At 49.3% G+C, this 17114-nt stretch overlaps 2 protein-coding genes across 2 annotated transcripts in view; one reads left to right on the top strand and one right to left on the bottom strand.

The window, feature by feature from the left end:
• The window catches only part of ASTN1 (astrotactin 1), a 54373-nt gene extending 49803 nt beyond the window's left edge, over window positions 1–4570 (top strand). Inside the window, 1 exon segment of the mRNA XM_079314633.1 lies at window positions 883–4570. Coding sequence (XP_079170759.1) covers window positions 883–1117 — 235 coding nt within the window. The 3' untranslated portion in view covers window positions 1118–4570.
• A 4424-nt stretch (window positions 4571–8994) lies between these two features.
• Window positions 8995–17114, bottom strand: part of PAPPA2 (pappalysin 2) — an 86571-nt gene continuing 78451 nt past the window's right edge. Inside the window, 2 exon segments of the mRNA XM_079314632.1 lie at window positions 8995–9118; window positions 11017–11115. Of these exon segments, the coding sequence (XP_079170758.1) occupies window positions 9008–9118; window positions 11017–11115 (210 nt within the window). The 3' untranslated portion in view covers window positions 8995–9007.

Below are 17114 nucleotides of genomic sequence, written 5' to 3' on the forward strand. Positions count from 1 at the left end.
ACAACTTAGATCATGTTTGGCCATGATTCTCTGCACTCTTCCAATACAAGTGATTGGTAATTTAGCAGTTCCTCACTACCAGCCTGCACTGAGGTTATGATGCCCTGGGTGTGCTGTGTATCTGTTAGAAGATGGATTAATCCTGGATCTCCTTGTCCTCTGTCACCTGACCTTCTTCCAAAGCTTCCTTGGCTGGGTTGTGGCTATTTACAAGCTGTTGCTGCAGTGACTTGCACAGAAAGCAGGAGAAGCAATTTATTGCAGAAGTAGATGCATTTTATAGACAGGTTCTCAGAACCAAGGATAGAATTAAGCTCATTGGTCTAGGGAAGGTGACACCTCTTGTAAACATGCTTTATCAAAACATCATGTTCCTCATGCACTCCTCCTGTCCACAACACTAGATGTTAACTTTGTTATTAATTCTTTCCTTTCTGTTTTCCTTTTGAGTAATTTGAAAAAACTCAAACTGCTTTTTACCCTGACTCTCACCAGTATCCACAGAACAGGGTGGAAGAAGAGTGGGCAGGACAGGGAAATGTGAGTCCCAAGACCAGTGCAGCAGGTTCAGCACTGCCATGGTGACATGAGCATCTCTGCCACAGGCAGGGGCTGTTGTCACATGGATTTAGTTTGCAGTGCTGCCTTGGGGGTGGTGTGTCCCCATGGCCTCGCCATCCCTCCTTGTCCTGGCAGCAGTAGGCTCCACACAGCTGCTCTTGCATTATCTTTTCTCCCTCAAGGAGCTCCCAAGGTGTCCTTAAACTGTCTTTACTTTTCTCTCCTCATACATGCCATCCCTCCCTTCCTGCCATCCTCTCTGGTGTCTCCATCACTCCTGCCCCTCCCTGTCCATCGCCTGGCCCCTTGCCCTGGCTGCAGGAAGGCTGGCCTCATCCTCTCGCAGCTGGGGGAGCTCAGCAGCTGGTGCAATGGCCTCCTGCAGGAGCCCAAGATCAGCCTGCAGCGCTCGTCCCTCAAGTACCTGGCCTGCCGCTACAGCGAGATCAAGCCCTATGGGCTCGACTGGTCGGAGCTCGGCCGGGACCTCCGGAAGACGTGCGAGGAGCAGACGCTGAGCGTCCTTTACAATGACTATGGTGACAAGGACTACTGAGGATCCTGGGCACCTGCTCTCAGGTGCCTTCCCATGGGCGTTCCTGAGGGTTTTACATACGGACCCGTGGAGGGGGAGGGTGTCACTTATGTTTCTGGAGGCAGGAATTTGGACTGGGGAGCAAAACCGGCTGCTCTGTGCGGGACTGACTCAGTATTAGTTTCTTCTTCAACTTGGCCAAAAGCCTTTCTAGTTAGAAGTCTTGTGGGACCCAGTTTTCTTGGTTTTGTTTTATTCATTTTGCCAAGAGGTTCCTCAGCATTGGTGGAGAAGGCAGGTTGGAAGGGCGCAGCCCTCTTCTTCTGCCCCATCCCTGCCCTGGCTGTAGGGACTGTCTCCAAAGGTGGGGGACACCGGTCGTGGGAGAAACGTGGTGACACAGTCAGGATGGGAGAGCAGGTGATGCAGGCAAAGTGGAGGCAGGGCATGCAGGTTAGGTTGAGATGCTTATGGTTATGGCTGAGCTAATCAGCCACTGGATGGCCAACAGAGTTGGGATGGGGTTTTTTGCAGTTGTAAAGCATGAGGTCTGGGTGGGACCTGAGCAAGCAATGGTGCTGGGGTGAAAAGACAGGCATTGTGACCCCAACTCCTCAGGTTCTTCTGCCATGGTCAAACCCACATGTGCTCCTACATGCAGAGTCCTCCAGAACAAAAGCAGCTTGGCCTCAGGGCCAATGGTCAGCTGGAAATTGTGAGCTTTCTTCTTGAGGGACCACATTCCTAGGAAGTCAACTTTAAAATCTTTTCTATTATTTTTTTTTTTTTTTTTATCCACCGTAATAAAAACTTAGAAGCAGCATCAAACTACTGCTGAGGAGAACCCAGCTAGGAGAACAGCAGCCAGATGGCACAGACAAGGTGTTCTGCACTAGACACTTGGAGCTGTGGTATAGCCCAGGCTCTGTGTGGTGAGGGGAGAGGGATGCAAGGTACACCAGTGCTGGGGTGCAGAATGGTCCTGAAGGTTCTGGTCCCAGAGAGGTCATGGAGGATGAGCTTCTGGGGTTGTTGCTTGCCTGTTGTTGTGTTCAGGCTCACATCTGCCTCTTCCTCTGGTAACTTTTTTTTTCAAGCCAGAAGGCTGGGGTTGTACCAGGACACTGGTTTGGAGCAAATGAGTCTCCAAATCCTTGTCACTGCTGATGATGTTGGAGGCAGAAAACAGGTTCCTTTAGCTTCAGCTTCCTGCCTGATTTGCAGAGGAGGCAGCTCTGGACTTGCCAGCTGTGCACCTTTGATCTGGACAAGACCGGAGCCCTACAGTGGGATTTTTATGATGCCTCCAGAGAGAAATTTCCTTTTCATTTTTTCAGTCTTGGCAGGAACAGTCTTCAGTCTGTCTCATATGATTTTCTGCCTCATTCCTTCTCCTACCTGCCAAGGACATTGAATATTTGCATGGTGCTTGAGAGAGAGGCAGCTGTTCTCTGCACCCCATCACTGCCAACAGCACTGCATCACTGTATTTTCTGAACAGCAGTTCAGTATCTTCCTGCAGGACCATACAGTGCTTTGCTCTTTACTTCTCATGGGCAGAATATCTCTCCAGGGGCAGCTGGCCTGGACTGGGGAGCTGTTGGGAGCAGCCACCAGGAGTCATGATGAGCTGGGCAACCCCATGTCATCGCTGTAATGAGTGTGTCAAGCAGGTGTCATCAGACCAACATTTGCTCTGTGCAAGAAGGAAGTCTCCTGGATCCTTTTGGCTTTTTCTCATGTGTTTATCCTTATATTTTAGTGTGCCTGATGCTGCCAAGGGCTTAGGGCTCAGAGCAAGACCAGTGCCACCTCCATGCACAGGTATATGCGGGCAGGTGATCTGTACCGAGTCATCACTCCTTTGCCTTCTAAGTGAGACTTTTGGCCAAGACACTTCTGTTTATCCTTTGCTTATCCCAGCAGATGCTGAGACAACTTTTAACTTTCAGCTGGGCAGCCATCCAACCATGGCTGCATGGGCAAAGGGCACCTCTGCTCAACACCTCTAAGGGATGTTTGAATGAAGGCTGGCCCAGACACCAGCTGGTTTCTCGCCAAGTAATACCGTGTCCATGGCCTTTATGTGAAATGCAGACTGTTCTCCTTTGGGTAGCAGACTCCTTTCTTTTATTGCTTACTAGGTGCAGCAGCAAGGACAGGAGCAGTGCTGTCTGCCAGCCACTTGCTGTGACACTGCCAGGAAAACCCTGGACACCCCATGCATTCACACCTGCCTGGGTTACTTATTCATCTTCATTTTAAATCCAAGATCTACGCTGAGGCTCTGTAGGTATTTCTCTTCTGCTTCTGTGCTGACACTTCAATGCCTTTGCATGGGCAACCAAAGCCCTGCAGCATCATCATCCAGCTGGGCCAGACTCTGCTCCCTGGGTCTCAGCTTCTTCACGGGCTGGGCTTTGGAGAGTGAGGGGAAATTCATCCCTCCCAAGTCCTTTGGCAGCACAGTTGCACAGCTGTGTGGGGCTCAGCATCATCACCCCATGACAGACTGCGGGCTGCTGGCAGGGCCTGCCAGTGTGGCACATCTGTGGGGCCATTTTCACAGTGACCCTGGCTCTGTGAGGGCTTCCTTCTTGGTCTCATCACTCTAGCTTTGCAAGTCAGAACCTTGCCCAAGCTTGGATTTTCTTGCCCAAGTCTCTCAGCTCCCACACGAGTCTATCTCAGACAAGTGCCAGCAGCCAGCATTGGGGGTCACCAGAGCAGTCCACCACGGGTGCTGCACCACAGCTGCAGACTGGCCTTGGTGAGATGTGTTGTTTGGGGCTTGCTCACCCAGAATATGTGTGCCCTGGTCTAGTGGAAGGTGTTTCTGTCCAGGGTTGGTACCAGGTGATCATTAAGGTCCCTTCCAACCTAAACCATTCCATGTCTCTGTGATTCCCTGCAGAGCTGACACCATCCACATCTGCTGCAGGGTCCTACATTTGGGCCAGTACAGTATTTTCTCTCTTGGACTTCTGATTCTTCCCAAGCTGCCAGCAACATGAGAACTGTTTTCCAACCATTTCTGCAACCTCCTTCACCCCCCTGCCCTTTCCTTTTGTTTTATTTCTGAATTAATGAGCAATCATTCACCTGAGATGAACCTCTGGGTCGTTAACTTTTCTTTGCTGCATCCGTACCCCTGTAATAGCATTACTACCTTTTCCTTGTCGTGGAGTTATTTAACATATAAAGACAGTTTGGTCCTTTTCTTTACAAAGATGGCTACAATTCATGTTCCTTGATGTTCTATTAAAACTCTAATGTGACGTTTTACTACTGTAGATTGAAAGTAGGGTGCTTTATGGTGAGATAGCCATGTGGCAAGAAATACAAAACCCTTCTGGATTACTTAAAAAAAATTAAAAAGAATAAAAAATTAAGGTTTTAAACAACAGCAGCAAAAATCATTGTAACACTGTAAAACTCCAGATGATAATTTAACTATTAAACGGAGCTGTTAGTAATCCCTGGCTCTGGCAAACTGGAGTGTTTGTTTATGGTTTTGGTCCAGTTGATGTCATCTTTGGTTGCAGATGAAACGCTCCCAGCCTTTGAACTTGGTGAGTCTTCACACAAATTTAACATTAGCCTGTCTGCCCACTGGGTTAGCCAAGTCCCAAACCACTAAGCACACACAGATGGAGCCATGTCTTGCCCACCTGCTCTGCTGGACATGGGAAGGTAAAGATGTCTCCAGTCACCTTTAGGGGAGAAGTCAGCCCTTGATTTGCAAACCTCCACAGAGGCTGGGAACTTGGAAGCAGACTCCAAAAAAGCTTATTTTAGCCATCTTTTTAGTACTTAAGGTTGATGTCTGGTGGTCATCAGGACCTGGAGAATGTCCTGGTCCATCTGGCAGGCTTTTGAGAGAGGACTAAGCAGCAACATGAGTATTAATGTTCCACAAAGAATGTGAAAAACGGTGCCTGAACAGAGGTGAGATCTCCAAAAGATGCCAAAAGCCACTTACACTGCTGTGTTGTCTAATGGTCAGGCCATCAGGACTTAGAAGGGCAGGTCCCTTGGCCAAGCCCAGTGTGTACTGCCACCTGCCCTGCCAGATGGGTGAAAGACCCAGGGAAAGCCTGGGCAGACAAATAGGCAGACAGACAGGAAACTTGGGAGGACATGGGGATTTAGGGACTATAGCACACAAATCCATAGGAAACCAGACTTCATCAAGTCTCATGGAACAACTTGATTTTTTTTCTCTTTTCCCAGTGCTAAATTGCAGGAAAATAAGCTAAAAATACACCCAGTACTTTCCTTCTCCTATTTCCCATGCAGTTAACCACCATCTCATTGCACAATAAGCTGTGGCTGTGGAGCAAAATGGAGGAGGAGGAGAAGAAACAGGAGGAGGACGAGGAGAGGGTCTGTATGGGAGGGAGCTGGGTATGCAGCTGCAAGCCTGAACTGCTGTGTAAATATCTCAGCACAGCTGGCTCATCACAAAATCTTCTCAGGGGTCATCTGGCTTGCAAATTGGGACTTTGGAGAAAGCCACCCCCAAAAAGGGTGAAGTGGACTGCAAGGGGTGCAGGAGGTTTTTAGGAAGGGTTTGGTAATTTGTGTTTGTGTGTTGGAAGGGTTGCCACTGGCTCCTCTCCAGAGTCCATGATTTCGGGAGCTTTGCCCTGGGGAGGACATTTGATGTCACCAGGAGATGCTGTTCCTCCTCTGGGACTGAGTTCCTGTGCAAAGACCAGGCATGAAGAAAAGACCAATGAGGAGCATCAGAGACAGCTGGAGGAAGAAGAGTGGGGTTTAAACACACAGCAAGAGCTTTTTGCTGTTTCTTAGTCTATAGGTACAAAATTTAATTGGTCACTTAAAAAAACTGGAAAAAAAAAAATCCCCAGATCTTAAAGCAACTTTATTGTCTTGGGTTTTAACTTCCTTGCCAGGATGCCACATGGTCCTTTGGCTCTAGTGTGGGCCATCTTCTGCTCCTCACCCCAGGGAGGTGAGGTGTGAACATACACATACAAAATACAAACACACACACACACACACACACACACACACACACACACACACACACACACACACACACAGAGCTTTCCCTACATCCTAAGTGGATTACAAATTACAGAAAGCCTTGGACCAGTGTGTAGGATAACCTTCTAAGAAAGTGTTCTTGCAGCTGGTGGCACAGCAAAAGCTGCCTGGGTGAAAGCCTTGAATTAGGGGATGGAGTTGGAAGTAAGTGTCTCCCACACCCTAAAACCCAAAGGAAAACTCCAAGTGAGCTGTGACTGTTCTGGGAGAGTCTGGTTTGGGAAGAGGAGAGTAAGTCAGACTGAAGGTGTTGGGACAAGCAAAGCACCTCCCTGGCCCACTTTTGGATGAATCAAGGAGGCGAGAGAGATGGAAGGTGAGAAGATTATTTATTTTTCATAGATTTTTATAAAAAATAATTATCAAATACAAAAAAATAAAAATAGCAGCAGCCTCCATTGTGAAAAAAACCCTAAAGGGGACAAAAACCGCTCAGTGTTGCTATAGAACAGTATTTCAATACATAGAAGCTGTCTGGTCATGAGAAGCACAAATGTCTACCAGCCAAGCCAGCAGTTCCCATCCCAACCCCCCAGTTCCCCTGTCCATGTGGCACAGTCCCTTCCTTGCACACACAGGTGAGCTGAGAAAAAACAGCATTTTCATGTAGGCATCCAGGTAATGCTGACACCAGGCAGGGAAGGGTTTGTCATGGCAAGATGGTGGGACTTGAAATTCTGCTGCTCTGTGTCATGTTCATCCCATGTCCCACTGTCCCCATCTGTGGGGGGCTGCAAGAACCCCACCTCTGCTGTGCTGGAATCCCTGGATCTCTCCTTTCCTGCATTGATGGAGAATGACAGGCTGCCTGAGCTGCACATCCTGGGGCTGTTGGGGCAACTATTATTTGAATTTCCTTGGGTTGCTTGAGGGTTGTTTTTTTATTGAAAAATGAGTATCTGACAAAATATTGCTGCTATCTGCCCAACTGACAGTGAATTTTGGGGTGGTGTCACCTGTGCATGATGAGAAAAAAAAGTCAGTGTCCCAAGAAGAGATGGGACTCCTTGTCCTCCACCTCTCTTCAAATCTCTGCCTAGACCTGGGGTGAGGAAAGGGCTTGGAGAAAACAAGGCATCTCCTGCCTAGATGCTGGTAGGATGTCTGAGCACCTCTGCCTCTACTCAGATCCTCCAGTAAAACACAACTGTAGGAAATTCCTGATGGGAATTCCGGATGGGGTAGAGCTATTGAAAGCCAAACGATGCCTTGCAAATTCCTGGTCTCTCCACACCGTGTCACCCTCTCTCCACCACTCCTTCACCAGACAAACTGGCTGGAATGCATGCAACAGCACAGCCCATGCAGCAGGACACATCTGGGCAGCCTGCAGTCATTTGCTCCCAGCCTGCAGCTCACCCCAGCACACTGCAATGAGTCCCTTCTGTGGTCCCTTCTCTGCTCTGTTCTCCTCTTTCTATCCCTTTTTTCTGCATTTTTACAGCAGAAAACTGCCAGTGATAATCCCAGCTGGAGCCAGGTACCTTCCCTATTGCTGCCTTTATGTGACTGGGTCCAAGCTGAGGTTCTGGGAATCAATTATGGGAGGCAGAGTTTCTTGCTGGGCTTCTTTGAGGCCAAAATTGAAAATGCAGATTTTCACTTGGTGTCTACAGGAACAAGAGCCTCTTGGAAGTCAGCAACTGTATGTGCAGCGTGAGGGGCTGGGACAGAGATAATAAAAATGCTGAGGAAAATCCCAATGAGAAAAGATGATTCTCAAAGTCTCCTGACAGGTTCCTTTGGTCCCTTTGGCATCACAGGGTCTAGTCTCGTCTGAGAGCTGCTGACAACACAACTCAGTGGAGCTCAGACGTGAGGGAAAGAGAAGAAGGACCACCTCAGGAAGAAGGACCACCTTCATTCAAGCATCACACAGCTACACTGGTTTGGCCTCTGCATCCAGTTGAGTGTGCAGTGGCTGGGGGGGTGAGACACAGGGAGCATGCTGAGTCTTTGCTCCTATTGACCGTTCAGTGATCCCCATGGACACACAACCCCGCTCTAAAATAATGTGTGATGGATGCCTGTGGTGCCCTTGGAATCTGTTGTGCTCACTGGGATGAGTCAAGAGCACAGTAACATTTTTTTCTCAACCCCAGAATCGTGATCTTGATCCACACCCTACACAGAACAAGGCAAAGCACTGCCAAATACCAAGGGCAAAACTTGGTCCCTGCAAGATGCCCAAGTCACCTTGAGGTGCGAGCCTCCATGCCTGGGAGCTCTCTCCTGGCATGGCCTGGATGTTTGGCTTCTCTCTCTGTCCTCCTTGCAGCTCCCCCTCAGCAAGGAAAGGGAAAATCCCTGCTCCTCCCGCCCCGACCTTTTCCCAATGGTTTGTACTTCACAGCAGCATGGGTGTATGATAAAGGATATCCTTTCTCAGCTTCATCGAGAGCAAAGAAAATATAATATATATTTATATATATATTATATATATATATGTATACAGATATAATTAAGTTTAAATATTTGCAGAGAGATCACAACTACCTCGACCTTGCAAAAAGAAGTCTGTACAGCAGAGAGGGGTGAATAGTGACAAAATCCAGAGCAAAGACAGACACCCAGGAGCCAGACCAGGACAAACACTGACGGCAGCACCTGGTCCCAGAGCGGATGGAGCCAGCCCCGTGTGGCTGGGGTGGCAGCGGACCGAGGCCGAGCTGTGTGTGCTGGAGGGAGCAGCGATGGGGAGGGACCATGCGCCTGCCCTGCTGTGTGCTGTGGCCAGAGCCAGCCCCCGTGCGGTGCCACCCCGCCCGGCTCTGCCCGCACTCTGCCCTCGCCCGCCACTGCGGCCCCGCCTGAGCCAGACAGGCCCTGCTGCTGCCGCTACTGCTTCTGCTGCTGGTTCTGCCGCTGGTTCTGCCGCTGGTTCTCCTCGGCCGCCGGGTCGCGGCACGTGCACTCGTCCTGGTCACAGTCAGCAGCAAACGGGATCACCTGGGGAACAGAGGGACGCCTCAGCCTCCGCCCTGGGACAGCCTGTGCCCCCCACGGCCTCTCCACCCTGCTATGGACAAAGGTACCTGCCCCCTTGCTGGCACTAATAGGCTCTGATACAACCTGCCCCCAGCTGAATTCTTTTCCAGAGCCTTTTCCTTTTAATGGGTTTCTAATTTTGCACCCAAAGGTCAAGTTGAATCTTGCACCCCAAATGTCAAACCCCGGGAAGAAGTGTCTTCTGATGGGTGTAAGACATTCACACTAGGCCTGGCAGTGGTGAGGCACCTCCAGATTAAAGTTTTAAATTGGTCCCTTTTAGAAAACCCCCTTCATCCATGTCTGAACCTGTGGACCTGTCAGCTACTCCTGACTCTTCCAGCAAAGCACGAAGATAACGTAGCCTCATCTTCTGCAGCTCTTGGAGGAACTCAACCAAGCTCCCAGCTGCAAAGCTGACCTCCACACTGCCCAATATAAAAGCCAGGGTAGGTGCATTGTCCGTGTGCATTCTGGATTAAGGAAAGTCAGGCACGATGGAGGCTCTGTGAGCAGGAACAGCCTTCCATGGGGCAGGCAGTGGGTTCATCTAGGGCCACTCACGAGCTGTGCAGCTTTGAGACACTCTGTGCCAGTCGGGAGGCTCATTGCACATTATTTTCTGTACAACAACTGCATGTGACCAAGCAAGACTGTGTCCTCTTAGCTGGTAGTAGCAGAGAAAGGAGAGAGGGCATACCATGAGCATCAGACTCCTGGTAGACAGTTGCCTGGTAATGAGCCATGGGAGCCAAGAAAACAGTTTCCTTCAGAGGTTTTATACACACCAGGCTCAGAGCCAGGAGTTTTTCTTACTGTGAAAACACATTTGATTTTTCACAGACTGGATCAGCAAAAGAAGGGCTGGAGCGCTTTGGGGATTTTTTGATGCTTAAACCCTGTATTTCTCCACCTGCCTTAACAGGGATATGCTGGAGGCTTGCTGAACAGAAGATCTGGGAGCTGTGGGGGATGCAAGCTAGGTCTGGGTCTCCTGAGAGCCATGGGACTGACCTCACCCCTCACCCCCTCCCGCTTTCCACTCTGAACCCATCCTTTATTTTGGCCATGCCTTGCTCTGAGATGTCATGATATTGTTGTGGGGATTTCACTCATCGCTTGGGTGTAAAGCCTCTTCTTTCCTATCTCAAGTGGATCTTCCCAGGATTTTATTTTTCCTTTTCTCAGTGTATGTATGTGTGATGAAAGGAGAAATGATTCAAGCTCCACAACAAAGATGAGAAGATCCAAATTCACATATTTTCGCAGTGAGAAATTATTTCATGCCCTGTAATTTGTTTTGCTGTTGGATATGATTAGGAAGAATGGGCTGTGAGTGCTGGATGGTGAGTTAGGTGGAAGGGAAGGTGGTGATGGGAGACAAAGAAGGGTCTGTGCAACCCCAATGCCAAGTTGCTCCCTCTATACTATTCTTCCCTCCTTCCCTCCTCAGAAGAAGGAAAACATCACTTGTAGAAGATTCCAGTGGACCATACCAAAAAAACTCCTGAGACTCAATTACACAAGGTGACTTCTGACTCACCATGTCTAGCACTATGTCCTATGGAAGTCATTTCTTTGGGACACATTCCCAAAACAAGAGGAAATCCCATAAGCCGCAGTGGGAGCTGGGCTGAGGTTTCAATCCCACTGGCCTGAGTCCAAATCCCACTCTTAATCAGTGCGATGATGTCCATCAGCCTCAGCTGGCTTTGGTTTAAAATCAGGCGTTTGTTCTCCGTTCATGGGAGAATTACATTGCAGGCTCAGTTCCACAGCCAGCAAAGCCAAAGAACATAGATAACGGTCACCCCTGAATCCACAGATCCTGGCCACGGCCACGGGAGGTGCTGTCTTACCTTCCTGGAGGACAGTGTGGAGGAGCAGCAGTCCCCACCATCATACTGGCAGTATGCCCGGTTGTTGATGGTGTCACACCAGCCATCTGCTTGGAAGGGCTACGGCAGAGGAATGAGGCTTTGTTAAAGGCCATTCAAAAGCATAAGGTTTCCCACAAAATAGAGGCCCCAAGTCCTCAGCAAGTCCCCTGTGCCCACTTCCACCATACGCAGCCCCCTCTTGAAAGCCAAAGCGCACCAGATATCACAGCTGGTGTGGATGGAGTAGTGGGTGTTCCAAGGGCAGCAGCTAGAGGATCATGGAATTGTGTCAGAAATGTTAAATGGCATGAGCAGCCATTCAGAAAATGAGTTTATTTTTGAGTCATTGATCAGAGAAGAAGCAACTGGGGCTCAGAAGCAGCCAGTGAAGGCTGAAAAACTATCCTGTGCAAAGGCTGTGACCAGCGACGTGCACGGGAAGCACTGGCAGGGAGGCACCAGGAGCAGTGGGCAGCAAGGTTCATGTATCACAGGTCTACACCAGCACTGTCAAGCAGCCACTGAACTAGCTACAGGATGGAGAAGCCATTCATTGACAGAGGGATTAGTTATGAAATGCTTCTTTCACTTTGAGCTCTGTGATTGTACTTACTGGCCCAGCACCCATGGGTGATCTCCAGGAGCACGTTTTCTATCAGAATCGTGGAGTCATGGAATGGTTTTGATTGGAAGGGGCCTTAAAGACCATCTCATTCCAAGACCCCTGCCATGGGCAGAGACGTCTTCCTCTAGACCAGGTGTCTAAGTCCCATCCAATCTGGTCTTGAATATTTCCAGGGATGGACCTGTGCCTGCATCTCACCACCCTCAAGAGTCAAAAATTTCCTCCTAATATCTAGTCTAAAGCCACCCTCTCTCAGTTTAAAGCCTCTACCCTTTATCCTATCACTCCATGTCCTTGCCAAAAGTCTTCTCTGATCCTTGTGTAGCCCCTTTTAGTCCTGCAAGGTGCTTTTAGGTCTCCACAGAGTCTTCTCCAGACTGAATAGGACACTTGGTGGAAGCCTGGTCCTGTTGTTCATGGAAACAGTTAACCTATTTCATTGGATCTGGTCCCCAAACAACAACCAAACTCCCAAAAATGCCCAGACTCAGCCTTTGATGATGGACACTCACATGTAGCACCCTTAAACTGAATGAGAGCCTGCTGAAAAATATCACTGCACCCACTGTGCCAAAGCCAACATGTGGGTCTGGTGATAATACCAGTAATTCACATGAAAAAACCATGCCAAAACCAGAGAACCCATGTGGATTTTTGTCCTTATGACTCACAAGGAACAGAAATGGGCTCAACACAGGCTAATAACAGTTTAGGAAGTAGCAGCAGGGATTATGGCAAACCACCAAGTCTGTTCTGTGCTATCAGTAGCACAGGCCACAGGCCAAATTCAGGCAGCCACTGAGAGACTGCATGGAAGATTTTGGAAAAGCAGAAAAAAGAGCACACCTTCCTACAGCTGGGACATTGAGGCACAGCCAAGTTCAGTAGCTCGGTCAAAAACAAGAAGGGATTTGACTCCAATCATTGCTGTCACAAACCATGTCCAGAGGAGACCACAGTGCAATTTCATCAAGGCAACAGTGTTAACACTCCTCTTCCACTAAAAAGCATCAGGAGGGTCTTAAATGAGTGTGATGAAAGAAGGTATCTTAGTATCGAGGCAGCTTTGAGCATCAGGAGGGCCAGGGCAGGGATGTTGGGGCTGGCAGGTGCCAGGATGCAGTTGGGATTGGCCAGGGTCGCTGGCAGGGGAAGGCTCTTCTGGGTGTGATTTGCTTTTGCAGCCTTCCACACAGTGGAGTTTTTCCTTGAGCCTTGCTCCATATATCATGACTCACTGGCAAAACAACACCCGTCGCTTTGGTAGTTTCCATACAATTATGGGGAGGTTTGCCCATCCTGGCTGCACAGGTCTTAAATGATTTCCAGATCTTGCGTGCAAGGTAGGGGGAGGACAGAGGCAGGGACAGGATGGGGAAGGAGAGGCTCGCAGTCTCTCACTACACCTATCAGGGCTAACTGCCCCCTCCTCTCCCCCAGCCAGAGCCCACACCCCACCCTAAACAAATACAGGCTCCTATGGCAACACTTGGTGGGGAAACTTAACAACTCATGCTCCAAATTACATTGGAAAAACATATGAAGGGAAAATAAAAAATGACTAATTGGACTTGAGGCTCAGAAGAGCCAGGCACAGTGTTTGGGGATTTTTGTCCATGTTCCTTGCCTAGTATTTGGAGAACACACTCCTGTGCCTTTGCCTTACTGAGAACCTCCACACGGTTTTGTTTTTGCAAGCACAAAGAGGTGCTGCTTACCCTCCAGGGCGCAGGAGTACTTGCATCAGTCTCATTTTGGCCTTGCAGGAGTTTTGGCCTTGCATGGCAAGGGAGGACACAAACAATACAATCTACTAAGGGTAGGTGATGTGAGAGGGTGGAACCCATGGAGACTGGTTCAGCCTGTGCTTGAGACGCATGGCTCTACAGAAAGCAATGCCAGTGGTGGGAGAAGGCGGTTTGCTCACGTCTGCGACTTGCAAAAACTCCTGATGATGTTTTAAGATGCTAGCAAGAAAAAGGAAAACATCAATGCCCAGCTGTGCCATATGAAGGTGATGGATGTTATCCAGGGAAATGGTCAGCTGGCTCTCAGCTGCCAGAATACGCATCCTCCAGTGTGGGGGGGTAGTGGGCTGGTTGAAACGTCTCTCATAAACAAGGAAAAAATGAATAAGGTACTTGCAGCCGGCGCTGTACGCTGTTGAGTGGTGGGGAGCTGCTGGGCTGGGGGTGTGCTGTGTCAGCGGATATCCCGTCGGCCATCCATCTTCCTTGTTTGTTCAGACAGGAGCTCCAGTGGGGCGTGTGTCAGCACGTGGAGGTGCAGCATCTGGCACGGCCGGGCCAGAGCCCTGTGCTGCCGGCACAAAAATAGCAACGGCAAAGCAAGTGCTTGGCAATTTAAATAGGCTAAAAAAACACTCGCTCTCAAAGCTGAGAGAGGCACAGATGGAAAGAGAAAAAATATAGAGGGGGAAAAAAAATGAAAGAGGGAGAAATATTGCAGGCAAAGGAAGGACTTAAGAAAGGACTGGTTAGATCCCAATCCATCCCAGCCAGAAGCATCTCTGAGTGCTCGGTGGTAGAGTTTCTCTCAAGGATGCTGGGAGATGCCACGCAAGGAGCAGTGCCTGTGCACAGTATTTTTCCACTACCCTTGAAGATTCCCCAGGCTGGCTCCATTCCTGGGGCTGTTATCCTGCCCAGTAGGGAGTCCCCAGTGCGCTCAGTGAGGTGGGCAGGGTCCAGGCATTTTTCTTCAAATCCACCTTACATGTATGTTGATTCAGTGTGAAAGAGCATGAAAGGATGCAACATGGTGAGCAGGAAAGGTGGATCACGAAGACTCAATCACAGATCACATCAGTGTTGGACATATTTTAGTGCTGTACTACTGGTGTTTGACAAACCTTATTTTCCAGGAATGCAGGTTTTGCTCTGGTTGAGCATACCTGAAGGCACAGCACCTTGCTTTTGGCCATGCCTCCTTCCAGATGCTTTAGAGGAAGGTGGAAAAAAGAAAGAAAAAAGTCAGCATTCACCTGTCCAACTGTGTAACTGAGGAGCTGAAAGACTCCCCTGATCTGCCACTAAGATGGAAAGTGCTTGTGATTTTCTATCTGCACCCACCCAGTGAAAGGCCAGATTCCAGTCTCAGGGAGTCAAGTTCAGCCTTAAGAAGCAAAATGCTTTCTCCCAGACTGATCCATCCAGGGAGGGTACATAGCTTGCTTTCACGGAGCTTCTAAGTCAGCATGAATTTTGCTGTCCTTTCATTTTTCCATTTGGGAATTGGTATTCTGGGCGTCAAGCTCAGACCATTTGCATGGTAAAAAAACATGTGGCTGAGAAGATGCAAGTGTTTTTGGCTTCTTCAGCTGTCAGTTTGAAAGCAGCCTCAGAGAAACAGGGGAGCCACCATTTGTGGAGGGACCAGCCCTGCAAAAGCTGCTGCTGCCCTCAGACCCACACCTTGTGCATCAACACTGGTAATTGTGCTCCCAGGACAGATGAGTCTCCAGTGGTAGGAAGATGAGTTGGAAACCCCATCCCTTTGGTGGCAGGGGGATGTCAGCCCAAAGCAGGCTTCACAGAACCATGGCACATGAAATATGAGTTGCCCCAGGGTTGGAGAGGGCTACAGCTGCAGGGATCTTAGGCATGCAAGAGAAGCCATGTCCCAGGTGAAGGTGCTGTCTGTGGCAGGGAGGTGCAGGCAGGATATGTGGGAAAAGGAAAAGTATGGACAGGCTGCAGTAGCCCTTGGAGAGGCAGAGGGCAACTTCTCCCTGCCATATGTCTTCCCTTCTTCCTCACCTCAGTCACCAGCAAGATCTTTCCAAAAGGTCTGGGAGGTCCCTGGGAGGATTTGAAGAGTGCCCAAAGCCTGTTAAACATCTACACTGGGGTTTCACTTAAAGCCCCAATACATCCACTACCCCAGCTTGGGTCCCTGAAAATTCCCCCTCACATTCCCATTCTAATCCTTCCAAACCACGGTTCCCCTGCAGAAAGCTGTCAGTCCTTAAGGCCAGAGATGTGACAGGAGCTGGCTGAGGTGATGCTCTAGCACTGTGTCCCCAGGACACATCCCTTTCCTTACACACATTCACGCTGGTGAGGCAGACAGCCCGGTCATTCTTGGCTCTCCCTGCTTGCCCAGGGAAGTTGACTGGGAATGCAGACTGTGGGAGGAAATGACAATGTTCATTGTTTGGATTAAATATTTTTCTTGGCCCTCTCTCTGTTGCAGTGTCTTTTATTTTATTTTTTCTTCCCCCCTTGACACCCCATGCACATTCACTTTCCTTCTCTCTTTTTGGAGTCTCTCTGGCATACGGAGGAAATTGGCTCTGAAAAACAGAGGGACAGAGAGGGAACAGGTCTAGCTTATGCTCAGAAAGTTTTTTTGGGATGTTTTTGTGCCCTGAGCCACCCTGAGCAGTGAGCAAGGTCTACTTGGCCCACTGTAAAGAGGGAAGCAGGGTGAGCACCACCCAGAGGAAGAGACATCTAGACATGTGGAAACAGGAACCTGGGATCAAGTGGCCTGAAGAAGAGAAACTAAATCCTAGAGACTTAATGCTTCATTGTCCATTTTTATGTCTTCCAGTCTCTGGCCCCTAAGCCATCCCTCTGCTCCTTTTGAACTGTGGCAGATGTCCCTTGGAGGTACATGTCTGTTGCATGGTTTGTTGGAGACATCATGGACCTGCCCCATCACCTCAGACACAGACGGAAAGCAAAATAGAGAAATTCCAACTGCTTGTTGAGCCTGTTGATGTCCCTGAGCCACTCATCAGCTCAGCATGCAGATTGTATGTATCACATCTCAGAAATGTGCTCCAGCTCCAGTCTTCTCCTCAAGTCTCACTACAGAAACAAGAGGCTTGCTGCTTGAGAACATTCTCCATATATCTGAATGAACACTTCAGGGAAGAGGTGGTGGGTTGGAGGGTTGTGACACCCTGCTGTCTCATTTCAGCTCATGGACCTTCACTGGTACTGCCATACCACCTTTCCAGCAGTCTTGGTGTGGAGCTCTAGGTGTTCTTCAGGACAGCGGGTGCTCTTGGACACAGGTTTTCTGCTAAGAGCTGGGCCCATGTGAACCAGCCTGTGCTGAGGTTGTGCAGGGTTTATGTCTGTAAGGGGGATGGAGTGCACAAAGGCTCCACAGGCTGCTGTCAGTGGCCATCTTGGGAGAGAAGGTCCTTTCCTTCAGGGTGCCTGAAGGTCCTTCTGTGTCCCAGGCCAGGATTTGGCTCAGATATACTTCTGCTGCAAAAGTGAACACGGGCACTTTGGACCCTGAATGGGGATGTTTCTTTATCCCTCTGTACTGTGCTGCTCAGAGGCCTCATGTTTCAGCAGAGAGCCATCTGGAAAGGTCTTTGCACAGTCCAAGGGACAAGAGGGAAGAAAGGGATGAATGCTGGTGCAGATCACCACACCAGAGCAGATCTTTGCTTCTATCAAAACATCCATGT

This window comes from Erithacus rubecula, assembly GCF_903797595.1.
Source record: "Erithacus rubecula genome assembly, chromosome: 10".
NCBI classification, from domain to species: domain Eukaryota; kingdom Metazoa; phylum Chordata; class Aves; order Passeriformes; family Muscicapidae; genus Erithacus; species Erithacus rubecula.